The sequence below is a fragment of the Salvia hispanica genome, chromosome 2 (assembly GCF_023119035.1).
Source record: "Salvia hispanica cultivar TCC Black 2014 chromosome 2, UniMelb_Shisp_WGS_1.0, whole genome shotgun sequence".
In the NCBI taxonomy this organism is placed as follows: Eukaryota; Viridiplantae; Streptophyta; class Magnoliopsida; order Lamiales; family Lamiaceae; genus Salvia; species Salvia hispanica.
This window is the reverse complement of record NC_062966.1, coordinates 7,971,489-7,997,975: the sequence shown is the minus strand read 5'-3', so window position 1 is coordinate 7,997,975 and position 26,487 is coordinate 7,971,489. Positions and strand designations below refer to the sequence as shown.

The following is a 26,487-nucleotide window of genomic DNA, read 5'->3' as shown; positions in this document are numbered from 1 at the left end:
GCCGGAGTCGTCAGTGGTGGTACGACCGGCGCGGACGGCATCGAGGCTAGCGGCGAACAAGGCATACACTTCTTTTGCTTTCTCGACGCTCCCCAATTTTTGCGTCAATTCCGCCAACAAGCTGGGTCGTACACCGTGCTTTGTGAACTTCCGGTGCGTGCTGTGTTGAATCCATCGGTGCAGATCCGAAAATGAGAGAAAAGCTGGTCGAATTTGGTTAGTGTTTAGTTTCTAGAGAGAGAGAGCAAAGTAGAGAGAAAGGAGAGTAAATCAGATTTCGTCGATTTGGGATTATTGGAGAGAGAAAGACGACGGTTGCTTTTCTGATGAAAAGATGGTGCGGTTGCAGGCATGATGTAAGCAACCGTACAACTTCCATAAATATCGGCCAGATTTTGAATTTCAAAATATCTTTTTCCCTCCTTGACCCCTTCCTCCAGGCTTCCCTTGACTTCTCCCTTCAGGTTCTTCTCTAGCTGATTCCCTTGACCATGTCCTACATAAAAAAGAAATGAAGGTTCCAGACTCCTAGGTCAAGGTTAGAGTATAAAAATATCGGTTCCCTTCGGAGTCTGGTGCTTCGAAAATATTTTTTGGATTTTCTAAGTTTGAAAAGTAATTAAACTATTTACACACTTTTTTTTTAAAGTATTCCTAAGATTCCCTGGTCCAGTTTGTATTTTCAAAATTGTTAACTTACTCCTTGACCCAGGAATTCATCGGGAATATCCCCCCGTCCGTTTAGGCGATAGTAGGGAGTGCATATAGTGGAACTTCGTCCACAACACACAACTCGAAATTATTCCTATAGACTTTCACTCTATGACCATTGACAAGGAAAGGAACAGAGTTCGGAGTACTTCCCTGGATCTCCACTGCTCCGTTTGCTCGGATGCCGATGATGGTATATGGGCTGATCCATTTAGACTTCAGTTTTCCTGGCATTAGCTTGAGCCGGGACTGGAAAAGGAGCACTTTCTGTCCCACATGAAGTTCCTTGACCCGGAGATTCTTATCATGCTATAACTTCGTTCTTTCTTTGTACCACATGGAAGACTCAAATGACTCCAGCCGAAGTTCCTCCAATTCTTGCAATTGTAACTTCCGCTCTTCTTCGCAAGCTATCGGTTTCATGTTCAGTTCTTTCACTGCCCAGTACGCCTTGTGCTCAATCCCAACAGGTAAGTGACACATCTTGCCAAACACAAGTCTGTAAGGCGACATTCCAATAGGCGTTTTAAAAGCAGTTCTGTAAGCCCACAATGCGTCTCCGAGCTCTCTTGCTCCGATCCTTCCTTGACGGATTAACCGTTTTCTCCAATATCGCCTTGATCTCGCGATTAGAAATCTCTGCCTGGCCATTAGACTGAGGATGGTATGGAGTCGACACTCTATGGTGAACACCATATTTCTTGCATCAAAGCCTCGATGGTGCGATTACAGAAATGAGTTCCTTGATCCGAGACGATGGCCCGAGGAACTCCATATCTGTTGAAAATATTGGTCTTCAAAAATTTTGCCACCTCCTTCGATTCGCATGTTGTGGTGGCCTTAGCTTCTATCCACTTAGACACATAGTCCACTGCAACCAATATATACATGTTCCCACAAGACGATGGGAACGGTCCCATAAAGTCCATTTCCCATACATCAAAAATTTCGCACACGATCACCGGGACCTGAGGCATCTCGTCTCTCCTTGAAATTCCCCCCGTCTGCTGGCACCTCTCGCAACATTGGCAGAAATCAAAGGCATCCCTATTTAGCGTCGGCCAATAAAAACCGTTGTCCAAGACCTTCCTCGCTGTCTTCCTTGGTCCAAAGTGGCCTCCACATGCTAAGGTGTGGCAATGAATTAACACATCTCTTTGTTCCCATTCGGGAATGCATTGTCTAATCACTTGATCTGAGCACATTTTCCACAGCGTCTAATCGACTTCTATATGTTTAGTCCTCTTATGAAAAACTGGATTATTAGCAATGTAGATTGCAGCTTGATTATCACAATGCATAGGTAAAGGTTCTTTGAAAGTGAATCACAGTTCTCCAAGTAGATTCTTGACTCCAATAATCTCAGTAGCAGTATGAGCCATAGCTCTATACTCGGCCTCAGCAGACGATCTCGCAACAGTATGTTGTTTCTTACTTCGCCAAGTTATCAGGTTTCCTCCCAAGTAGGTGCAATATCCAGAAGTAGACTTTCTATCAGACTTAGAACCGGCATAATCAGCATCAGAATATCCTTCGATGTTTAGATGACCATTCTTTTTAAATAACAATCCTTTACCGGGAGATTTCTTGATATATTGAAGAATTCAAATAGCTGCATCCTAGTGAACTTGCTTAGGCTTATCTAGAAACCGACTGACCAAGCCAACAGCAAAGGAAATATCTGGTCTTGTTACTGGCAAGTAGATAAGCTTTCCGACAAGACGTCTATACTTAGCTTTATCATCCAAGAATTCTCCACTTTCATCCCAAACACTTGGATCAACTTCCATAGGAGTATCAACAGTCTTTGTTCCAAGTAATCCAGTTTCTTTCAGTAAATCTGTAGCATACTTTTGCTGAGATAGAGACACTCCAGAACTTCTGTGTGCAATTTCAATTCCTAAGAAATACTTAGGACTCCCCAAATCCTTGATAACAAAATGTTGCTGCAAATATTTCTTAGTTTCCTCAATTCCACAAACATCACTTCCAGACATGAGTATATCATCAACATACACAATGAGAATGACAATGCCCGATGCTTGATGTTGCACAAAGACGGAATGATCGGACTTACATTGCTTGAAACCAATAGTTCCAAGAACACCACTGAACTTATCAAACCACGCCTTGGGACTTTGTTTAAGGCCATAAATTGCTTTTTTGAGACAACAAAACTTAGTAGCATCCTCCCCCTGAGCAACATAACCCGGAGGTTGCTCCATAAAGACCGTCGGAGTCAAATCACCATACAAGAAAGCATTCTTCACATCAAGCTGATACATGGGCCACGAAAGATTAACAGCCAAAGAGAACATAATGCGGATTGAGTTCATACGAGCAGTGGGTGAGAACGTCTCAAAGTAGTCAATACCGTAAGTTTGTGTGTATCCTTTGACAACAAGCCGAGCTTTGTATCGATCATACCTACCATCAGCAGAAATTTTATGGTAAACACCCAACGACAAGATACAATATCTACCGAATTAGGGGCATGTACCAATATCCAAGTACCACGACTCAAGAGAGCTTGCATCTCCACATCCATAGTGGCTCGCCATAAAGGGTGTTTGAGTGCCTCTTGGTAAGAAGTTGGAATCACTGTAGACAAAAGACAAAGAGCAAAGGCACGAAAAGGAGCACTCAAGCGAGTAAAGGAAACATGATTAGAAACAGGGTGTTTGGTGGTACAAGTACGTTTACCTTTGCGAATAGCTATGGGTAACTCATCAGGAGGAGTTGGATCTTCAGAAGCTGGAGGCGAAGATGAGTGTGGCAGTGGACATGAGAGCGTATTTGGTACTGTTTCAGAGGTTGTTTTAGGTCGATGATGTCATGTATAGACCTGTAAAGGAGGAGCAGAAGACATAGGAGAAACAAAAGTTTGGGCAGGTATAGGAGTAGGAATTAACTGGTCGGTTGGTTTAGTTTGAGGATGAGTAAAATAAGGCCGAAACTCAAAGAAGGTGACATATGCTAAGATATAATGACGTTTGGTAAGAGGGTCAAAGCAGCGGTATCCCTTTTGGGTTCTAGAGTAACCAAGAAAAACACACTTAATAGAGCGAGGGGACAGCTTATCCAACCCAGGAGTAAGATCATGAACAAAACAAGTACACCTAAAAATGCGAGGATCAGGATGAAGACACGAAAAAGGAATATCCCCATGCAACACACTAGATGGCATCCTGTTAATAAGGAAGCATGCAGTAAGAACAACATCAGACCATAGATACTTAGGCACAGGCATGTGAGATATAAGAGTACGTGCAACATCTAAAACATGACGATGCTTGCGCTCGGCTACCCCATTTTGTTGCGAAGTGTGAGAGCAAGAGGTTTGATGAATTATACCATGAGATTCACAAAAAGATGATATAGATTGTTGTGTAAACTCAAGAGCATTATCAGTACGAAGAATACGCAAATCAACATAATATTGTGTCTTTATTTCATGATAAAAGGATTTGAGAACAGTAGGGACTTCACTTCTTTGTTTAAGCAAATACAACCATGTCATACGAGAATAATCATCAACAAGGATTAGAAAATACTTGAAACCCCCTCTAGACTCAATCCTACTTGGACCCCAAACATCACAATGAACTAGATCAAAAGCAGCAGAGCTACGAGTGTTGACTCGAGAAGGAAAAGAAGTGCGATGGTGCTTGCCCAACTCACATGACTCACAATTAAAATCAGCAGACTCAACTGGAACTAAACTACGAAGACTGAAAGAAGACGGATGACCAAGACGACAATGCCACTGATATGGAGACACAGCAGCAGAGAGAGCACTAGGAGAGACAGGTGAAACAGGATCCAAATAGTACAGACCGCCACGCTCATGTCCTCCACCAATCGTCCTCTTCATCTGCAGGTCCTGAAAGATACAATATGAAGGATAAAAAGTGACAGAACAATTGTGAGTTTTTGTTAGCTGACCAATAGATATTAAGCTAACTGGAAAATTTGGGGCAAACAAAATATTATCAAGAGTGATATGAGTAGTGGGTTTGACAACACCAGTGCCAGTTACTGGCGAATAGTTGCCATCAGCAAGACGAACAGATGGAAGAGAGGATGGAGAAAAAGATGTCAAAAGGGATTTTGTACCAGTAATATGGGTAGAGGCACCCGAATCCAACATCCAAGACTTACCAGGAGACACAGCAAACGCAGCTACAGAGGTAGAAGCATCAGTAGTAGATGAAAAACTTGGCGCAGTAAACTCAGTGTTGTTAGCCCAATCTGGTTTGCCAAACTTCTTCCAACATTTATCAGACTCGTGATTCGAACGACCACAATGATCACATAGTTGATCATGAAAACCTCTTCCTCGACCTTGGCCACGTCCCTGTCCACGGCCACGTCCACCATACGAACCTCGACCGCGAGCAGACATAGCTGAACTCTCAAAAGAGGTGGATTCCGTACGCCCAGTGGAGACACGAAGAACGCGAGACAACGCGTTAGACAACGTTGGAATGGTATCACTAGCCATCAAGCTATCTCGAAGTGGCTAGAGATCAGCATTAAGACCTGACAAAAATTTTGCTACCATAAATTCCTCCCATTGTTTTGCTCTTGTTGTGGCATCACGGGAAAGAGGATGATAAACCAAAATCTCATCAGCAAGGCCTTTCAGGGTAGAGAAGTAATCATTGACTGACTGAGTATCCTGAGTATGACAGAAAAGTTTCTCATACAATTCAAATACCCGAGAGACGTTTTCATTGAAGAACATCTCCCGTAGAGCATCCCACATGGCTTTGGCAGTATCCAAGCACATGATATTCTGGCTGATAGCTGGTTCTAGGCTATTGAGAATCCAAGTCATGACGGAGCAATCATCAGCACACCAAGTGTCGTAGTTGGCATCTGTAGGAGCAGGCGGGGCAGCTTGAACATGGCTTTTCTTCTTCTGTGATCCCAAAAATAGGAGAAAAGCACGGGACCAAAGCATATAGTTGGAACCATTTAGCTTAATGGTGGTTCCGATAGGCGGTCTAAGATCAGATATGATGAAATAAGAGCAAATCTTATGCAGAGCAGCAGACAGCTAATTGCAGAGATTGCAGATATTGCAGAGCAGGTAGATAATTGCAGATGCAGATAGTAACAGTAGATAATAGCAGAGTAGAAGCAGATAATTGCAGAGAATGTAGAGGAACAACTAAAAAATTAGTTGTAGGCAACGGAGCAGGAGCAGATAATAGCATGGAGTAGAACAACAGGCAGAGCAGCAGCGGCCAGTTTTCGAAACCCTAATTTTCATTTTTTTTTTTTTTTTTTTTTTTTTTTTTGCAGACTAACCTAGTGACGGATTCGAATCCGCTCTGGTACCATGTAGAACAGTAAAGTAAAGAGACATAGTCGAGGAAGTAGTAGTGTATATAATTATTCAACATAGGTAACATATATATAGTACAAGAGACTAAGCTAGACTATATTACATAACCGATGTGGGACATAATACATATGAGAAATTAACATCTCCCTTGTCCAACATAAAGTTAAACATCTCCACTGCTTTCTCCACATTCCCAACTCGGCAAAGACCTCCAATTATACTTCCAAACGTAACAGCATCAGGGCGGATGCCATTTTTTAACATTTCATTGAACAAGCGCTTCACTTCCTTTAGATTCCCCTTCTGGCAGAAACCAAGCATCAAGCAAGTGTAAGAAACTCTATCCGGAGAAAGTCCTTTATCTGACATAAGATTCAAAATCTCACTCGCTCTACCAACATCACCTTTACGGCAAAAGCCATTGATAAGTGTGTCATAGAAGAAAACATCAGGTTCCAACCCTTTCATCTTCATCTCTTCCAACAACATCATTGCTCCATCCACACGATCCTCCACAAAATGAGCATCCATCAGAATGTTATATGTGATCAAGTTGGGAGCAATATTTGCAGACTCCATTCTTCTTTTCATACTCATAGCTTCATCTAATCTCTTCTCCTGGTGCAACCCTTTTATCAAAGTATTAAAGCTAACGATATCTGGAGACACGTGATTCCTATCCATCTCACCTAAAAACTCCTCAGCATCAACCACAAATCCATTACAACAAAGGCCATTCAAAACGACATTGGCGATATATAGATTAATGGTGTAGCCTTGCTTTAACATCAACCCAATTGCCCCCAGAGCCAACTGGGGCATGGAGAGATGTACCAAGCACTCAACCAAAGCTGATAATGACAAATATCTTGGTAAAGCCCCAGAACACACCATCTTCTTATAAATACTAAGAGCCAAATTGTGCTTCCTATTCTTGACAAGGGTTTGCAAAAGAAGATCGCTGGAGGGCCCTGATGGAACGACACCCATTTCCACAGATTGTTCAAATAGAGAACATGCATTCTGCAAATTTACCAATGAGTTGGGTTTTTGACATAGAGATGTGATTTGGGTTTCCACCTGGTCTACTCTTGGGGTTTAGTGCAGTTAGGATTTAAGAGTAGGTTTGTGGTGAAAAACTTGTTTTGTATGGGATTTTTTCGCTTCAGAAATAGCGACAGGTTCTTTCACATCAATGGCAACACCATACCTAATTCCTCACACGATTACCTATCTTCCAGATAGGGAAGAAGAAACTTTAACGATATTGGAGGGGGCAAGCCCGAAAAGGCACATCTATTAAAATCCCAACCGCCAAGAACTCATTACATGTGCGGATACCATTCGAGGTACTCTAGCAACCTCAACGACCTTCAAGGCATATTCTGCATTAAGCCATGAGAACTCATAAACAATAATTTAAATAAATCCACCTATAATTTAACAAACATCCAATAACTTTCTTTGGAATTTAGTCGAACACGTATAGGCAAACCAATAAGATGAGAATACCACAAAATGTGTTTATAACTACCCTAAGACAATTCACATCAAAAACAATTTTCCAGATTTTTTATTCGACAAATATGAAAAAGGTCTTGATGAAATTTAGCCTCGAATGAAAAACATTCAAGAGACAATCTATATCAATATCGATCCATATTTTAAAGCAAAATAGTTTATCAACCTACTAACCATTTCAAACTTTACCTTAATTCCACAATTCCAATTCAAATCATGCCTAATCATACTCACAACCATTAACTAATAATTAGGTCAGCTCAATTCAACCCATAATTCCAAGCATCAAAGGCTTAATTTCAGACCAACACACTATAAACATCTCATTCGAATCCTATCACCACATCAACATAAAAAATGACTCCCTAACATATTCTAACTCAAACTTCGGATTATATAAATATTTAAAATCAGTTCCAAGATCATAAACTTTCCAAATTTTTGTTAATTTAATAGTAAAAACATAAGAGGTTTGTTTAATACACTACACCTACTAAGATTATAGTTCCTGTACCATCTTCAATTAACACCGAACGAGGTTAGATGAATACACATCTATACATATCTAATGGGGCCGTTGTGAAATTGCGGACTAGCTGGCGAAGTACAGCGGTGGAGCGGCGGGGCGGACGTTGTGGTGGCGCCGCCGATTTGAGAGAGAAGAAGAGAGAGCAGTGGGCGGCGGGGCGTGAAGCTCGCCAAAGATATGGCGAGGCACGGCGGTGGTCGTGGCGGGCCGATTAGGGAGATAAACAGAGAGATGGGGCGCCAGTTTTGTGTTTGAGAATATACAAATAAGGGCTTTTAAGATTTACTCCATATTTCTTTATTGGAGTACTATATAATATTTGGGCTTCATTGAGCTTTAAACGTACTCTATTTTTTATATTTTAAATTTTAATGGTAAATAGAGTTTAATTTGGGTGTTTCGCTTTGTTATTATGTCTTAATTTATAGGTTCAATTTCAACATTTAATTTATTAGACTTTGTATATGTATTTTTAAAATGAAATTCTTTGAAATAAATAACAAAATGATATTGTTTGGGAGATGGTACTCATCGAATAATATTTGTGTTGTAATTGTACTCTTTGGGTAAAATAACAAATAAAATGAAATATATATGACAAGGTTAACAAAAATATACTCCCTCCGTCCCGCTTTAGGAGTCTCGGTTGATCAATTTTGGGTGTCCCGCTTTAGGAGTCCAGGTTGGGATGAATTAATAAAAAATGCCTACAAAGTGTTAAAAATGGATCCCAACATCCACTACAAATAATAAAAAAGTGTTAAAAGTGGGTCCCAACATCCACTATAACTAATAAAAAAGTGTTAAAAGTGGGTCCCAACATCCACTATAACATTTATTCATTGGACACTCAATTAAAAGTGGGTCCAACATCCACTACAATATTTATTTATTACATAATCAAACATTTTTTTCTTAAAACATGTGTCCGACTCAACCGGGACTCCTAAAGCGGGACGGAGGGAGTAATGTTTTAAACATACATATTATTGAGTAATGTTTTAAACATACATATTATATCACACATTGAGGTATTTAAAATACTACTCTTAATGTTATATATAAGCAAGTTTTTAAAAATTTATAAACTCTATTTCTTTTATAATAGTTGAGTTTTTACTCTTAATAACATGTGACGTTTGTCGCCGATCTTTGATATTTGTGGGCGATCGTCTATGGGCGATTGAAGAATTTCGGTCAAATTCTTCATTCGTCGAATGTGCGTAGGAGGTTATGATTGTTAGAGACTAATAAAAATGGACACTATTTCATTTTATTAAAACTAACCTTGAACTAATGTAATTTAGTTGAAGAGAGAGAAAGTTAAACTGAAAAAGGATTGATGTTCGTGTAAAAGCTTATTTAAGGAGAGGGAGAAACCCCGCCCCCAAAAAAGATAAAAATAAAAATAAATGATACTAAGAACATGGAATTAAATGTAAGATTATTGTCTATTAACATAAATCTAAAATTAAAAATGAAGCAAAACATGCTTCTTTTATAGACATAATAAAACACGTTGCAATCATACAAATTTATAATTTTACAAATAATTTATCACAAAGATATACTCATATTGATCTGTTAAAAGTATTTTGCATATTTCAAATATCAAATATGTATTTGACCTTTGGCCATGCATTCTTATTTATAAATATGCATTTATGTATCCAGATTCCTAGGGCATTTCCACCTGAGAGTCCTATATTGGTTGATGTTTTCTAAAGACTCAAAAAGTACTAACTATTTGAAGAATACACGGTCATATAATTCGTTTGTATTTTTCCTCTTTGATTTTTAGTCGCACTTTTTCCTGAATTTGTATTATATGTCTTATTCTAACTAATTCATTCTCTTTTATTCTTATTCACATATCTCTTTTTTGTCATTTGTTTTATTTTATTTTACTCCACTCATATTATAAATTAAAATTGTATAAAATCGTTTGTGGAACATGAAATGTTTCATTTAGAATGGGTTGAGAGGATTACATTTCTCTTTTTGTTACTTCTATTATTTATAATATTTTTAGGTGCTTATAATATTGTACTCCCTCTGTTCCGCTTAAGATGACACGTTTTCCTTTTTAGTTTGTCCCAACTAAGATGACACATTTCTTTTTTTGGAAACTTTCTCTCTCCAATTAATACACTCAACCACTTTTTCTCACTCCTATTAAAATATCCATCTTTCTTTATCTCTCTACTTTAATACCTATACCCACCTTTCTCTCTCCAATTAAACACTTTAACCAATAACTCCTAAAATCTCATGTCGGCTAAAGAATGTGGCATCTTAGTCGGGACGGAGGGAGTAATATTTATTGTAATTAACTCATATTCTTAACTATATACATCATTATATTTTTATCATCCTCTTTTTCTTAATCTGCTTACTTTATAATTTATCTTTATGATTTGAAAATTTTATGTCTCGTGCAAAGCACGGGTGTTAACACTAGTGAGCATGAAGATGCAAAACTTCAACTTATTCTTTTTAAAACTTACAACCTTACTCCTTGCACCTATAATCCACACTTCACTCATTATTCATGCACATAACTGTTAGGTTTGGTATACTGAAAAGCATGTTTCGAGCAAGTTTCGCTCGAATAGAATCTTGTTTGTATATGTAAAACTCTATAATCCTCTTGAATCCGATTAGTATTATTCGAGTAGTTTTGCACGAATAGAATCAATATATTATTACATTGTGTTTGTTTGTGCATTTATAAGATGTTTTATAAATATTTAAATGTATAAGAAGCAAACAAAGTCTAAGTCTTTTGCTTAGTAGACCGGTTATGGGCGACGTCCACTTTAAGGTAACACAGTCGGTTCTATGCAATGCTTTGCAAAAGAAAAAGAAGAATTTCACAGCCCAGATAGGCTTAGACTACCTATGGTGAAAGGTTGCAATGTCAGTCCAATTATTTCTAAGCCTTACTGAAATAAGATGACGTTGGTGTGGTATACCACTGAATGGATCTAACAGCAAAACGTGTCTTTATGCTATCTACTGAAAGATTAGGTCTTGATAAATAACTATTTCTTAATCTACATACGTTAGCATTTAGCATACGGTATTGATTATGCACTACTTTGACTTATCAAATGGTGCGGGTTTTTCGCAACCCAATAATCCCGATATATTGGGTAGTGGTGATTAATATCTAGCGGTGCTAGGATTGCTACTATGTTGAATCGTGCGCGAGGTGAGTCTCGTTTGATAATGTCCTCAAGAGGAGCTTGAAAAAGATTTTATTGTTTGGAAAACTGGCCAGTTGGAGTTTTATTACTCTATGAATAATAAATAAGTGTTTCTTGCTGAGTCCACTCTAGGAATTAATAAGATGTTAATTAATTAAGTCCATAGCAAACTTCAATTAATTAATGGACATTTATATCTTAAGCGCGAGAAATAAATAATATAAATAACGGAAACCCGGATTACTTGTAATTTCGGATTTGGATGGGGAGTGCAATATTACTTCTGTAGTGGCTGCTTGTAATATTCCAATATAAGCTTGTATTAAATTGTGGGTTCAATTTAATTAGTAAAAAGCTAATTGGGGGAGTGAAGAGTGTTGTGTGTTGTGTTTTAAGTTTAATGGTCAGTGAAAGAGTCTTCTAAATTAAAGAAAACCCCCGATCCAGAGAACCCACTAGACACTGGGTCTAGGAACTCAGAGAATCTTGAGCTACCTGTCGTTGGACACACAATCACTACCTTAACTCCCCCTTCAAAAACCCTCAACCCACTTTAGCTAAGAAAATTAGTACAGGGCAGTAGGGATCGAATCCACAGAGATGAATGCGTAAGTAAACATGTTCAAAGACCCGGAAACTATTTTTGGCTGCTGCCACGCAATTTTTGGGGTTGAGATTTACTTCCTAGACTTGGGAATTGAAAATGCTCTACTCTAACAGCTAAATCTAGGCAGAAACACAGAAACATGCATAATAACTAAAATTACTGGTAACAGCTGCTAGACCGAGGTAACGACTCCCTAATTTATCCTAGACTTGGAAGAAAATAGATGTGGGGACCATTCTCTGAAAAAAAAAAAAAAAAGGGTACGACTTCAAAATAACTAACTAAAGGACTAACTAACAGCGACATCATCTTCTCCAATATATTTCACGAAACAACCAGCTAAAACAGAGTAAAACAAAGATCGAAACCAAGTAAACGAAATTAAAATCGACAGAAATGAAGAACAGTTCAAACTAAAGCAGATCTACGGCTACTAGACGAGGTAAAACAAGAATGCAGAATTTAAACAGCAAAATCAAGCGAAAGCAAGCAGATCCATCCGCAGGATGCTTCATCCACTCCGGATCCAAGCCATCCACAACAACCAAACATCATTTCCACCTCCGATCCTCACAAGTCTACGTAGATTCAACCGATCACAAACAGATTTCTTACAAACCAACTCCAAACTCAGTTCAACCAACAATAATCAGCAAATCAAACCCAAAACAACACGATAAGATAAACGAAATATCCAACGATAGCAACAACACAAGGCCGAGCCTCGAACAGTGAGGGCTCGGCGAGTACCAAAAGCAGACAGAAAAATAAAGACAATTGTTTCTTCGCCTCCGTAGAGACGGTGTTGCACCCAAACTTCCAATGAAATGAGAACCCCCCTAAGATTTCCCCCAAGCGTGTGAGTGTGTAGAAAAAGTGGCAAACTAAGCTAGGAGCTGAAAAAGAGTCTTTTCTCATGTTGATTGTGTGCTCCTTTTTATAATGGATATGGCTTCTAGACTGTTCTTGTAATGCCCAATTGCCCTTCGATACGATGCTCTTTTGTCTAGCGCTCTTCCTTGTTCAGCTTATTTTTCCTGCCAGCTTCCTCCACCAGACGATTTTTGTCTTCTTCCTGGGGCTGGCGATTTTCTCTACACACCTGGCTCAAAAAGGTTTGTTAAACCCGGGAAATCACAGAATTTATCCCTATAACCAATGCACGAAATTAGTCTTATCAAACTGCTCAAACTTAAAACATACTTGTCCTCAAGTATAAAGACAAGAAAAGAGAAATAAGGCGAATTTCTATGCATGGTTATTCCCTGGCCAAAGAGAACTACTAGACCTAGACAATAACATGAAAGAAAAAAAAACAATAACACTTAATAAAACACATGGGCATGAATTAGTTCAGATTTGGGCAGTTGTCCCCACAAGTTTAAGGTCAATCCAATAGTCTACACTCTCCAAATCCTCCCCTTTCTTTCTTCCACCTAATCGGTTTGTCAGCTCGTCCGGATAGCCATTAGCCTGCTAATTGTTAGATTCGCTCGATCACCCATTCCTCACCAGGGATGTTAGGATCAATCGCTCATAGTTAGTTCTTGCTACTGATGCTTCGGGTTATGTGAATTTTCTCCTTCTATCCTCCTTTCCTAATTTTTTCTCCTGGACTTCGTCCAGCTTATTCCTCCAGATTTTTTTCTTTCTTCTTTTTTTTTTTATATATTTTCCTCCTCTGGACTTTGTCCAGCTTATGCCTCCAGGTTTGAAATTATTTCTCTTTCTCTTTTTTTATTTTCTCAATATCTCCTCTCTAAATTCTTCTCCCTAAGCATCAGGTAGCAGCCCCTTTTATTATGTTAGCACTCAATATTAAGGCTTCTAACTCACATTAATAGTGGGGCTTCACAATTAGGTCAGCTAAGGCACCTTCTATCGTTCTTGCCTCATTCAAACCGATTTTAGCTTATCAAGGAAAGAGACCTCAAAGTTGTAGTGCATCCTATCTTCAATTACTCTCCTTAAGGGAATCTTGCCTTATTATCCTTGTTAATTCATGCTTAAACACATAACCTTAAAAAAAACTAGAACTCCTAGACCTAAGAACTTCTTCACATGCTGAGCACATACTGCACTAACTCTCCCACCCCCTCCCACTTTACTCCAGCTTGTTCCCAAGCTATCCTAGTGAAGGGGGGAAATGAGAGAGTTGGTGCACACAATCAAAATAAAACATAATAAAACTTCTCACACTTAGACCGAACAACGGGCTAAGTGGGAGACAACAAAGACATAACAGGAACAAACATACTGAATATATACACAACTTCTCACACTTAGACCAAGAATTGGGCTAAGTGGGAGATGAACACCTAATCACAAAAAAAAAAAACATGCTGAAGAAACATATAAACTTCTCACACTTAGACCAAAGATTGGGCTAAGTGGGAGAACACAAGAAAACAATTAAACATGCTCAGCACAAACAACACGGATATATAAAAACAGAAAACAAAATGAAATGACTGAAATGTAAAATTTACTTGGTCAACGGGGGGATTCAATTCTGGGTCCGGCTCCCTTGGGAGCCAGACTTGGATGGTATGTTGGGGCGGTTCACTTTCACTTTCTTCTTTGCCAGCGACGCCGGCGCTTCCTCATCAGTAATAACGGGGGATCTCGACAGGGGTTTCTTCACAGAGACAGACGCCAAGGATGGAGACACGAGTGGGGCTACCGAAGGCTTGGAGAAGGGTGGAAGCTGCTGCTGGGAGGAACTTCCCGGACCGGACTGCCGCTTCTCCTTGATGTGGGGAAACATCTCTCCCAACCATACTGCCATTTTCTGCATAAGCTTGACCGCCTCGGTCATCCTCTCATTCTGGGCAGATGAGCGTCCAGCCAGGGTATCCAAACTCCCTTTGATCTCATGTAGCGCCTTCTTGACTTTCCCAATATCTCTTCTCACCACGGCCATTTCTTTCCGCAGCTCCGCCACGTCCTCATTCACCACGTCTTCCACCAGCTCCGGTTCACGCTTTATCTTGTCCACGTTGGCCCCTATGTTGTAGAAGCATAACTCCTTCCCTTCCATGTGTAAGAGCCCTTTGTTGAAAAAGTACTCCATGCACAACACTCGGCTCTGCCTTCCCAATCTTCATGAGGAAGTTGCGCTCTATGTAGACGCCTAGAAGGTGGCAGGTGTACATGTGGCGGGAGGGGTTGGCAGTCATCTGATGGCAGGCCTGGGCTAACCAATATCCAAGGTGAACCTTGATGCGTTTAGACATGCACCAAGTAAAGTATAGCTCGGTGGTGGTGATGCTGGAGCTGGTCGTGCCATCAGATTGTACCCGATGAATTCCTAGGCGAAACGGAGAAGATGGTCGGTGAGGTAGATCCCTTTTGATATGCTGGTTTTAAAAATTCCGCTCCTAGCGTGTGTCAAGTATTCCCAGGCAGCTTGTGATGAGAATCCAGGGGTGTCTCTTGGTGGGCCGTATACTATGTCATCCCAAATTCCTTCGTCATCCTCTGCATTAGTAAATAGCCCCATCCTCAAAGACCACTCCCTCACACTCATGGTATGCTCGATGGTGAAAAGACGGAAAGAGATAGAGTTCGCATCTGGATCGGTAGTTGCCAGCACCGGGAGCACGCAGTTGCCGAAGCACGCATGAGACGCGCGCTGTCCGCCACGATCGCAGCGACGGCGTTCCACGAGCATATCAACTGCCCGGGCTTTGGCCGCCGCCGCAATCCGCGCTGGTCCGTGCCCCGAGTCGATCGGCGGACCGGCTCTCGCCGTTCCACATCCGACCGGGACACATCGCCGGCCCCCATCCGCTTCCCTCCCGACAATTTCAAGCACTCTTTGACTCTCTTTTCAAAGTCCTTTTCATCTTTCCCTCGCGGTACTTGTTCGCTATCGGTCTCTCGCCCGTATTTAGCCTTGGACGGAATTTACCACCCGATTGGGGCTGCATTCCCAAACAATTCTTAGGGATTTCTCCCTCAAGCACACGTAACTGGGGTTTCCCCCGTAGATTTAATCGGAGTCTCCTCCTCAGGTTTGTTAGGGATTTCTCCCTCGGACACAACTGGGGTTTCCCCTCAACAAGAAAAGTCGAGGTTTCCCCCTCAGAATCAAATGGGGTTCCCCTCTCCACATATAAACTCGGGGTTCCCCCCTCCACATTCTTAGAAACAGGGGTACCCCCCCTCCCCACAATTTCAACCACACGGGTTTCCCCCTCCATCAACTGTAAATCAGATGCGTTACCTTCCCTTGCGACTCCATCTAAAGAGTGATCCACCGTCATCCTGTCAATTTCGTCTGCAAATCCGCTGACGCTTTCCTCCTCGAGTCCGCTGCCGCCTTTACCCTGTTCTGCAATGTCTGGGTTCGGCCCAGTTTCTGCACGAGTCGGATCTGGGGTTTTGGAGTCCTCTGGGTTTGAACTCAGTGGTTGGGCCACTGATTCTTCAGGAATTTCTGGCGGTTTCTGGCGGAACATCGAGAAATGGGAGAAAAGCTTCTCGGCCTCTTCCTTACTCCCGAACTTCTCCTCCAGTTCCTTCAAGAATGCCTCCTCATCGGGACTTTTGACGTTAGAGGAATCTGGCACAGAAGTCGGGTTCCATTCTGAACGTATATCGAGCGCCGAGAAAGTCGGCTGAGCCGGCGGTTGTTTGGCGGCTGGGTCTCCCTTCTTCGCTGTGGTTGCCTGTGTTTTCTTCATGGTTACCTGCAGACTCACAATTTTCTGGGGTAGATTTGGTTAGGGTTAGAAACGATTTTAGGGAAAATTATTTAGAGAGAGAATTATGAGAGTATGAGAGAAAAGTGGACGATTGATTCTGATTGAAAATCAAATGTGTCCAGCCCTTTTCAGAGTGGCAGGCGAACGGTTGCAATATGATGTAAGCAACCGTACGTTCCTCGAAAAGCGGAATTCGAATTTCAAAAGGCAACCGCCTTCTCTCATATCTGCAAGGCTCTTCCTCCCCCTAGCAATTTAGAACAAAAGAAATGAAACACCAAATTCCTGGGTCGGAGATCATGAGTGACAAAGCAATTTCCCCAAGGAGTTTGTTGCTTCGAAAAATATTTTTGGAAGATTAAAATTTTAATATGTTTGGATTTTCTTGTTTTTAGAAAGCAGCTAAACTATTTACATAGCAAATGAGTATCCTCAAGATTTCCTAGGTCAGTGCAAAATAAAAAAAAAATTCCCACTTTACCTGACCTAGGAATTCATTAAGGATATCCACTTGCCTGACCATCCTAAGAAACAATAGCAGATGCATGTAGTGGCGTCTCTTCCACCACATGCATATCTGTATTATCTCTGTATACCTTCACTCTGTGCCCATTCACCAGGAAAGGAACTGAGTTTGGGGCGCTTCCTTGAATCTCTACAGCTCCATTTGCTCGAAGGCCAATGATCGTGTATGGCCCTATCCACTTGGATTTCAACTTACCAGGCATTAGCTTCAGCCGGGATTGAAAATGGAGTACTTTCTGCCCTACGCGAAGTTCCTTGACTCGGAGATTCTTATCATCCCAGAGCTTTGTTCTTTCTTTATACCACATGGTCAAGTCGAATGCCTCCAATCTTAGTTCCTCTACTTCCTATAGCTGCAGTTTTCGTTCCTCTTCACAGTCATGTGCCTTCATATTCATCTCCTTCACAGCCCAGTATGCCCTATGCTCCACTTCCACGGGCAAATGGCACATCTTCCCGAACACCGATCTGTACGGTGACATCCCGATTGGCGTTTTGTAAGCAATCCTATATGCCCAGAGAGCATCATCGAGGTGCTTACTCCAATCTTTCCTTGTAGTGTTCACCGTCTTTTCCAAGATGTTTTTGATTTCTCTGTTCGAAATCTCTGCTTGACCATTCGACTGGGGATGATAGGGTGTGGATAACCGATGATGTACAACATACTTTCACATCAAAGCTTCTATTGTGCGGTTACAAAAATGCATACCTTGATCCGAGATGATGGCTTTGGGCACCCCATACCTGTTGAAAATATTGGCCCGCAGAAATTTAGCTACCTCCTTTGACTCGCAGGTGGGTGTAGCCTTTGCTTCTATCCATTTGGATACGTAATCTACCGCAACCAAAATGTATGTATTCCCATATGAAGATGGGAAAGGGCCCATAAAGTCCATGCCCCAAACATCGAAGATCTCACAAACTATTATCGGATTTTGTGGCATCTCATCTCTTCTAGAAATTCCCCCGATCAGTTGACATCTCTCACAGACTTGACAAAATTCAAAAGAGTCCTTGTTCAGAGTCGGCCAATAAAATCCACTGTCCAAAACTTTCCTGGCAGTTTTCCTATGCCCAAAATGCCCCCCACAGGCTAAAGCATGGCAGTGGTTCAAGACATCTTTCTGTTCCCACTCCGGGATGCATCATCGGATAACCTGGTCTGAGCACATCTTCCAGAGGTAGGGATCATCCCAGAAGTAGTATTTGGCTTCACTCTTCAGCTTCATTCTCTGGGCCCGGGAAATTTCGTGGGACCCTGGTAGTTCTCCAGTGACTAAGTAATTGGCCAGGTCAGCGAACCATGGCTCTGCATTCATCGGACGCTTCCCCCTGTCTGATGTTCCTAGACCTGTTGCTGTGAACACTGCTTCCCAGTCAATAGACCTAGCAGACTTTCATATATAATAAAGATGTTCCTCGGGGAAGGCATCCGGTATAGCTTCATCCGTATCCCCTTGGAATATTCGGCTCAGATGATCTGCAACTTTGTTCTCCGTCCCTTTCTTGTCTTTTACCTCCCAATCAAATTCTTGCAGCAACAACACCTATCTAATCAACCTTGGCTTAGACTTCCTCTTGACCAAGAGATACTTAATCGCAGCATGATCAGTGTAGACTATTACTTTCGACCCTAGCAGATACGATCAAAATTTCTCGAATGAGTACACCACTGCCAGCATCTCTTTCTCTGTGGTATCATAGTTCTTCTGAGCCTAGTTGAGGGTGTTCGAGGCATAAAAAATGACATAGCTTATCCCGTCAATCCTTTGGCCTAGGACTGCTCCTACTGCAAAATCACTCGCATCGCACATTACTTCGAAGGGGTAATTCCAGTCTGATGCGCGGATTATCGGGGTGGAGACAAGTCTATCCTTCAGCATCTGGAATGCCTTCTTGCATCCTTCATCAAAATCAAATTCCACATCATTGTGCAAGAGATGCGTTAGCGGTTGGGCAATTTTTGCAAAATCCCTGATGAACCTCCTATGGAAACCTGCGTGACCCAGGAACCCTCTAACTTCCTTCTGATTCGTGGGGTAGGGTAGTTTCGAGATTACATCCACCTTGGCTTTATCCACTTGAATCCATCTCTCGGAGACTACATGGCCAAGAAATATTCCTTCAGGTACCATGAAATGGCATTTTTCGAAGTTTAGGACTAAATTCTTCTCTTGACACCTTCTCAATACTAGATCTAAATTGGCCAAGCATGCATCGAAGGAATTTCCATACACCGTGAAATCATCCATAAAAATTTCAATGCATACCTCCAACAGGTCTGAGAAGGTGCTCATCATACAGCGCTGGAATGTTCCCGGTGCATTGCATAGTCCAAACGACATTCTTCTATACGCATAAGTACCAAACGGGCAGGTAAAGGCTGTCTTCTCCTGATCTTCCGGATCCACATATATCTGGAAGTACCCACTGTATCCTTCTAGGAAGCAAAAATATTGCTTTCCAGCCAACCTTTCCAATATCTGGTCAATGAAGGGCAAGGGAAAATGATCCTTTTTAGTAGCTTCATTAAGCTTCCTGTAATCAATGCACATTCTCCATCCAGTTACCAATCTAGTAGGCACCAATTCATTCTTATCATTTTCCACAACTTGTATTCCTGATTTCTTTGGTACCATATGAACTGGGCTCACCCATTCGCTGTCTGGAATGGAGTAAATAATCCCCAATGATAGAAACTTCAATAATTCCTTCAGAACTTCTTCCCTCATGTTTGGATTTAGCTTGCGTTGTGGGTCTCTACGCGCATTCGCCCCCTCTTCCAGTCGGATGTGGTGCATGCAGAGATCAGGGCTGATTCCCACCAGGTCGAAGAGCGTCCACCCTATGGCCTTCTTGTTCCTCCGGATTACTTCCAATAGATCATTCTTATGTTCCGCTGTCAAGTGGCTGTTGATTACCACGGGGAATGTTTCATCTTCCCCAAGGTAGGCATACTTCAGGGTCTCGGGTAGTTTCTTCAACTCCTTCTTTGGTGTGATGGCTTCCTGGGGCAAGGGTTTTTTCTCTAGACTCTTTGTTGCTATCTCATCCAAGTTTGTTCCCTCGTCTGGACCTTTCACCTGAACAGACCTCGTAGACTCGAACGACAGTGGTTGGTGGCAGAATACCATGATCGCCTCATTGATCTATTCATCTGTCACGTTCCGAGTTAATAGGGTTTCACACCATCCTGCCACCTCCTTATCAACAGACTGGCTCAGCTCCGAATTGTTAAACTGTTCATGCATTAATTCAGTCTCAAGATATTCCTGGACCAGGGGGTTAATGACATCGACAGAATGCAAATTCTCAACATCCAATGGTTTTTTCATGGCTTCATCGATGTTAAATGTATATTTTTCCCCATGATAATCCAGGCATATTGTTCCATCAAACACATCTATTATAGTCTTAGTGGTGCGTAAGAATGGTCTCCCTAATAGCACTCCGCTAGACTCAGCAGATTCATTATCACTCATTTTTATCACATGAAAATCAATTGGGTACAGGAAATCATGCACTTTCACTATCACGTTCTCCAACACACCTTCGGGTGAAATGCATGTGCTATCGGCTAACTGAATTACCACTTTCGTATCCACCAGACTCACTCCTATCAACTTCTTATATATCGAAAAAGGTAACACATTTATCGAAGCCCCTAGATCACACATAGCATGCTCAATTTTTATGTCACCCAGAGAAATAGGCAAAGTGAACATACCTGGATCTGTGCATTTTGATGACATCCTCCTCTTCTGTATCACAGCTGACATATTTTCTCCAATTACTATCTTCCCGTCGGGTTTGGTTTTTCCTGCTATGAACTCCTTGATGAATTTACTGAATGTAGGCAGCTTCAAAGCTTGTAGGAAGGGCAGGTTGATCTCCAGCTTGCCGAAAATCTCCATGAAGTCTTCCGTGTCATCCTTCTTCTTTTTGGCTTCCCCTCGATGAGGGAATGGCTTTGTATGCTTCAACGTCCCTGCCAGACCTGAGACGGATGACTCACCGACTTCTTTCCTTCCTTCCTCAATCTCCACTTCAGACTCCGGGTCTAAGAAAAATGGATCGGCCATCCGAGGTGGATTCTCCAGATCCCCTTTTTGAAAACCGTCTTCTACTCTGACATTGCTAACCTCAGGGCCCTCTAGGTCAGGGGTCTTGCCTTCCTTGCTCGTTAATAGAGGTGTATTCTCATCTTTTCTCATCTCCGGACCCTCATAGCCCCGTCCTGACCTCAAAGTTATCTGACTAATATTTGCCCGGTCAGGTGGTTTCACTGAAGCTGGTATCCTTCTGATAAGGCTCGTTTCATACATTGGTTTAGGGTTAAAATTCTGTTCATTTGGGGCGCTAATGTGCGTTTATGAGTTCAGGTGCGTAGTAAATCTGGCGGACCTAGGAGTTGCTATTACTGACCTGGCAGATGTAAAAGAGATGGAATTGAAGTAAAAATCAGAAGTCGTCGTTCGGACCTGGAAGAATCAAAAGTTGGCGACAGGAGCAGAATGGAGCGAGAGCAGATTATTTTAAAGAGTCTTACTCAAGGGCAAGAGCGTCAAATCACGGAGGGATACCCTAGGGATCAGAACCTCACATATATAAAGAGCTCAACCTTGAAGAACAAGACAGCCACTTCTACACACTCTTAGCTCAAGCTTTCGTTCCATGCCTTAGTTCCACATTTCAAATTTCTCATATCGTTTGCTGCGCACTTGGAGATGGAGGATTCTGGCCACCGTGGTTCTCATCATCGTTATTTTGCTGCTTTGTAACACCGCCTTGTCAAGGCGAAGAAACAATCTTTACTTGCTTTCGTTTAGTACTTGTTGGTTTTAAGTTCGCAACTCTAGTTTCTGACTTTGATCTACTGGATTCGAACATATTTCTCTTTATTATGAAAGTGTATGTTGGCTTTTGTTGGATCTCGCTGAGTTGACTTTATTTCTTACTTCTTAGCTTTCGTTTTTGTTTATTGTTGGATGTTTGGAGCTGAAATCTGTTGGTTTGTTGATGGAGGTTGGGGATTTGCGTATGGAGATGTCTGGATTTGTTGAAACGTGGTGTATTTGAGTTGGAGTTTCGCGTATTTGGTGTTTGTTGTTTACGTTGTGCATGATTATGGTTGTTCACTTTCTGTTTCTGCATCCTTTAGGTCCAGTAGCGTAGATCTGTTAGTTTAGGCTTTAATTTCTCGTTTTAAGTTTAGATCTAAGGTTTGCTCTGTTTTCATGGTGTTTAATACTCTGTTTTATCTGCTATTCTCGTTTGATTCCCAAAGAAGATGAAGTTGTTGGTAGTTAGAACCAGATCTGCTTTTGTCAAGATTTCTTTCGCACATGTACTTTGCTTTTTCCGCATGTCCCCTAGACCCTGTCAGTACGATCTGCTTTGTCTTTTTACTTTTCTCGCATGCTTTTCCAGACCCTGGTAGTTTAAGGAAACTTGTCTTTACTTTTAGCTTTATGCTTGTCTGTCCAAATTAGGAAAGTCTGGTTGGTTGAGTTTACTCCAGTTGTTTTAGAACTTTAAAATATCTCATTTCTCTAAGTCATGCAAGTTTCGTACGTTCTCATTTCTTAGACCTAGTAGGTAGAGTAAAGTTTTTCTTATCTCTCAGACCCAGTAGTTTTAAGTTCTCGACCCACAAAATTGCGTGGCAGCAGCCAACCCCTTTTCCCAAAACATCCTCAAATGCAGTTTCGTAACACATTCGTCCTCGTGGGATCGATCATTTACTTCCCTGTGCTAAGTTGTAGTATAGTGGGTTGAGGTTTTTGAAGGAATAGAGTGCATCCAACGGCTCCTTTCTGATAGTTTCATGATCTTCTAGCCTCTGAAGTCTAGTCGAATCCTCTGGACCTGTTAGATCGAGTGACATAAATCATACCGCGCATCACTCTATAGCTCTCTTCACCTTCCTTCGTGTCCCCTCATCTCATTCAACAAAGTGGCTAATTGCGACATTTGCTTGGCCAACATATCCATCGCTGACTTATGCTCTTGTTGAGCATCTTGGATTTTTTGTACCACATCATTGTTTGCCTGCATATTGTTCTGCATGTGTTGTTGAGAGCTTACTAGGTCATGTACCATCTCATCCAGATTCCTCAAGGGCTTGTAGTTCGATTGATTTGAACTTGACCCCTGATTGTGGCTCGGTCCGCTCCCCTGATTTGGGCGATAATTACCCTGACCTCCTTGATTGTCGCTGAACTGGTTCCCTTACCCTTGATTTCCTTGGTGTGCATGCTGGAAATTCTGATTGTTTCCGGTGGCGTTCCTCTGATGTGGCGGCACATAAGAGCTCCCTTGATTACTTTGGTTCCTGTTGTTCCAATTGGATTGGTCCCCTTGATTGCGATAACTTCAGTTATTTGGTCCTTCCTGGTTTTTCCCTGACCAGTTCGAATTATGCTGGGGTCCGTCCTGACCACGGCTAGGCTAGTTCTGCTGGGCCTCTGCTAGACCTGGGTACTATAGCTGGAGCTATTGGTTTCCGTCTTCCCATCTAAAACAAGGGTTGTCTCTCCACGGTGCCTCCTTGATCTTTCACTGATTCCAGCTTGTATTCTGATTATTTTGATTCCAATTCCCTACTGCATTTACCTGGGCTTGGAACTCTCCATCGGGCGGTGGACCGTAATAAAGCTGGAGTTGATTTTCCTCTGGACCTGGCGGTTTCTCTTTCTCCTGCGAGGTCGGGGAATTCTTTTTCTCAATCGCACTAAGAAGTGCCTTCTCCAACCGATCTATCCTGTCCCCAACTCCTTCTCCTTCTTGTTCCTTGATTGCGTTTGCTGAACCTCTCCTCATGATACGCGGGTGATCATAGGCCTTCTTTGCGTCGATCAGCCTTCCCAAAATCTCTCGTGCTTCACTTGCCTTGTTCTTTGTAAAATTCCCCCCGCTCGAGAAATTCATTAAGTCCTTCGACTCAGGATTAGCTCCTTCATAGAACAGGTAAAAGGTCTCAGCCTCCATCATCCTATGGTTGGGACAGGCGTCGAGCAGCCCCTTAAATCGAGACCAGTATTGACTCAGGGACTCATCGTAATCCTGCTTGCATTCCTGAATCTCCTTCTTCAGGGCATTTGTTTTGTTGGACGGGAAGAAATAATCCAGGAATTCCAGCTTGAAATCTTTCCATGTGTTGATCGAGTCTGGTGGGAGCCTCAGCAGCCAAGTATTAGCCTCCCCCTTAAGGGCAAACGGGACTGCACGCAAACGGTAGTCCTCCTCAGTAGCCTCGTTGGGTCGCTTTTGGATACTGCACAGCTTACTAAACTCGTTTAGGAATTCGTAAGGACATCCATTCCTTCGTCCAGAGAATGTAGGTAAAACACCCAAGCACATTTGTCTTGATATCAATAGACCTCTGGCGCTGGTTCGAGACTATGGCATGGGCGGGCTCACCGTCCAGATGTGCGGTGAGTGATCCTATCTCCGGATCGGGATCCTCCAAATGTGCCATATCCACGTCTTCCTCTTCCTCGGTTTCGGAGTGCTCTGTCTCTGTAGACGACTTCGGGTCTTCTCCCCTTGATGAGTTCCACTCTTTTTCACTTTCTGACTCGAATAGGAATGGGTCTACTGTCGTAAACCCTGATCTGGTGGTGATGGTAGACGTTGATTCCTTAACCTGCCACCTGACTTGAGCGTCCCTTGACCCAGACGGGTTACTCCAGTTCCCAAATCGTGAGCCCTTGCTCATAAACTGCCAAGAAAAACAAATAACAGAAATTAAAACTATATACACCAAATCCTCAAACACGTAAATAAACTACGCCATCCATCCCCGGCAACGGCGCCATTTGAAGAGTGTTGTGTGTTGTGTTTGAAGTTTAATGGTCAGCGAAAAAGTGTTCTAAATTAAAGAAAACCCCCGATCCAGAGAACCCACTAGACACTAGGTCTAGGAACTTAGAGAATCTTGAGCTACCTGTCGTTGGACACACAATCACTACCTTAACTCCCCCATCAAAAACCCTCAACCCACTTTAGCTAAGAAAATTAGTACAGGGCAGTAGGGATCGAATCCACAGAGATGAATGCGTAAGTAAACATATTCAAAGACCCGGAAAAAAATTTTGGCTGCTACAACGCAATTTTTGGGGTTGAGATTTACTTCTTAGACTTGGGAATTGAAAATGCTCTACTCTATAGGCTAGATCTAGGCAGAAACATAGAAACATGCATGATAACTAAAATTACTGGTAACAGCTGCTAGACCGAGGTAACGACTCCCTAATTTATCCTAGACTCGGAAGAAAAGAGATGTGGGGACCATTCTCTGAAAAAAAACAGGGTACGACTGAAAAGCTGCAAAATAACTAACTAAAGGACTAACTAACAGCGACATCATCTTCTCCAATATATTTCACGAAACAACCAGATAAAACAGAGTAAAACGAAGATCGAAACCAAGTAAACGAAATTAAAATCGACAGAAATGAAGAATAGTTCAAACTAAAGCAGATCTACGGCTACTAGACGAGGTAAAACAAGAATGCAGAATTTAAACAGCAAAATCAAGCGAAAGCAAGCAGATCCATCCGCAGGATGCTTCATCCACTCCGGATCCAAGCCATCCACATCAACCAAACATCATTTCCACCTCCGATCCTCACAAGTCTACGTAGATTCAACCGATCACAAACAGATTTCTTACAAACCAACTCCAAACTCAGTTCAACCAACAATAATCAGCAAATCAAACCCAAAACAACACGATAAGATAAACGAAACAGAAGTAGTGATATCCATAGCAAAACACGAAATATCCAACGATAGCAACAACACAAGGCCGAGCCTCGAACAGCGAGGGCTCGGCGAGTACCAAAAGTAGACAGAAAAATAAAGACAATTGTTTCTTCGCCTCCGTAGAGACGGTGTTGCACCCAAACTTCCGATGAAATGAGAACCCCCTAATATTTCCCCCAAGTGTGTGAGTGTGTAGAAAAAGTGGAAAACTAAGCTAGGAGCTGAAAAATAGTCTTTTCTCATGTTGATTGCGTGCTCCTTTTTATAATGGATAGGGCTTCTAGACTGTTTTTGTAATGCCCATTTTGCCCTTCGATTCGATGCTCTTTAGTCTAGCGCTCTTCCTTGTTCAGCTTATTTTTCCTGTCAGCTTCCTCCACCAAGCGATTTCTGTCTTCTTCCTGAGGCCGGCGATTTTCTCTACACACCTGGCTCAAAAAGGTTTGTTAGACCCGGGAAATCACAGAATTTATCCCTATAACCAATGCACGAAATTAGCCTTATCAGGGAGCCCATATCCAAAACCTTCCATAGATCCCTGACTGAGCCCAATA

The 26,487-nt window shown here is 41.9% G+C and overlaps 3 protein-coding genes across 4 annotated transcripts; all 3 read right to left on the bottom strand.

Moving 5' to 3' along the window:
* Positions 1 to 6,094: 6,094 nt before the first annotated feature.
* LOC125208445 (pentatricopeptide repeat-containing protein At4g28010-like) lies at positions 6,095 to 8,337 on the bottom strand. Of its 2 annotated transcripts, XM_048108062.1 has the most exons (3): positions 8,100 to 8,337; positions 6,469 to 7,449; positions 6,095 to 6,367 (listed from the first exon to the last, which is right to left on the bottom strand). In XM_048108062.1, exons 2-3 carry the CDS (start codon positions 7,052 to 7,054, stop codon positions 6,330 to 6,332), a joined length of 624 nt encoding a protein of 207 aa, XP_047964019.1. In that variant the 5' UTR covers positions 7,055 to 7,449; positions 8,100 to 8,337; the 3' UTR covers positions 6,095 to 6,329. The 2 variants fall into 2 exon arrangements, with proteins under 2 accessions (XP_047964019.1, XP_047964018.1); XM_048108061.1 differs by having other exon boundaries at positions 6,095 to 7,449.
* Positions 8,338 to 15,563: 7,226 nt separating this feature from the next.
* Positions 15,564 to 15,796, bottom strand: LOC125208202. The gene has a single exon (XM_048107785.1). It carries the CDS (start codon positions 15,704 to 15,706, stop codon positions 15,605 to 15,607), a length of 102 nt encoding a protein of 33 aa, XP_047963742.1. The 5' UTR covers positions 15,707 to 15,796; the 3' UTR covers positions 15,564 to 15,604.
* Positions 15,797 to 20,313: 4,517 nt separating this feature from the next.
* On the bottom strand, positions 20,314 to 21,489 carry LOC125206210. The gene has a single exon (XM_048105496.1). The coding sequence runs from the start codon at positions 21,487 to 21,489 to the stop codon at positions 20,314 to 20,316; it is 1,176 nt and encodes a 391-aa protein (XP_047961453.1).
* Positions 21,490 to 26,487: the final 4,998 nt, after the last annotated feature.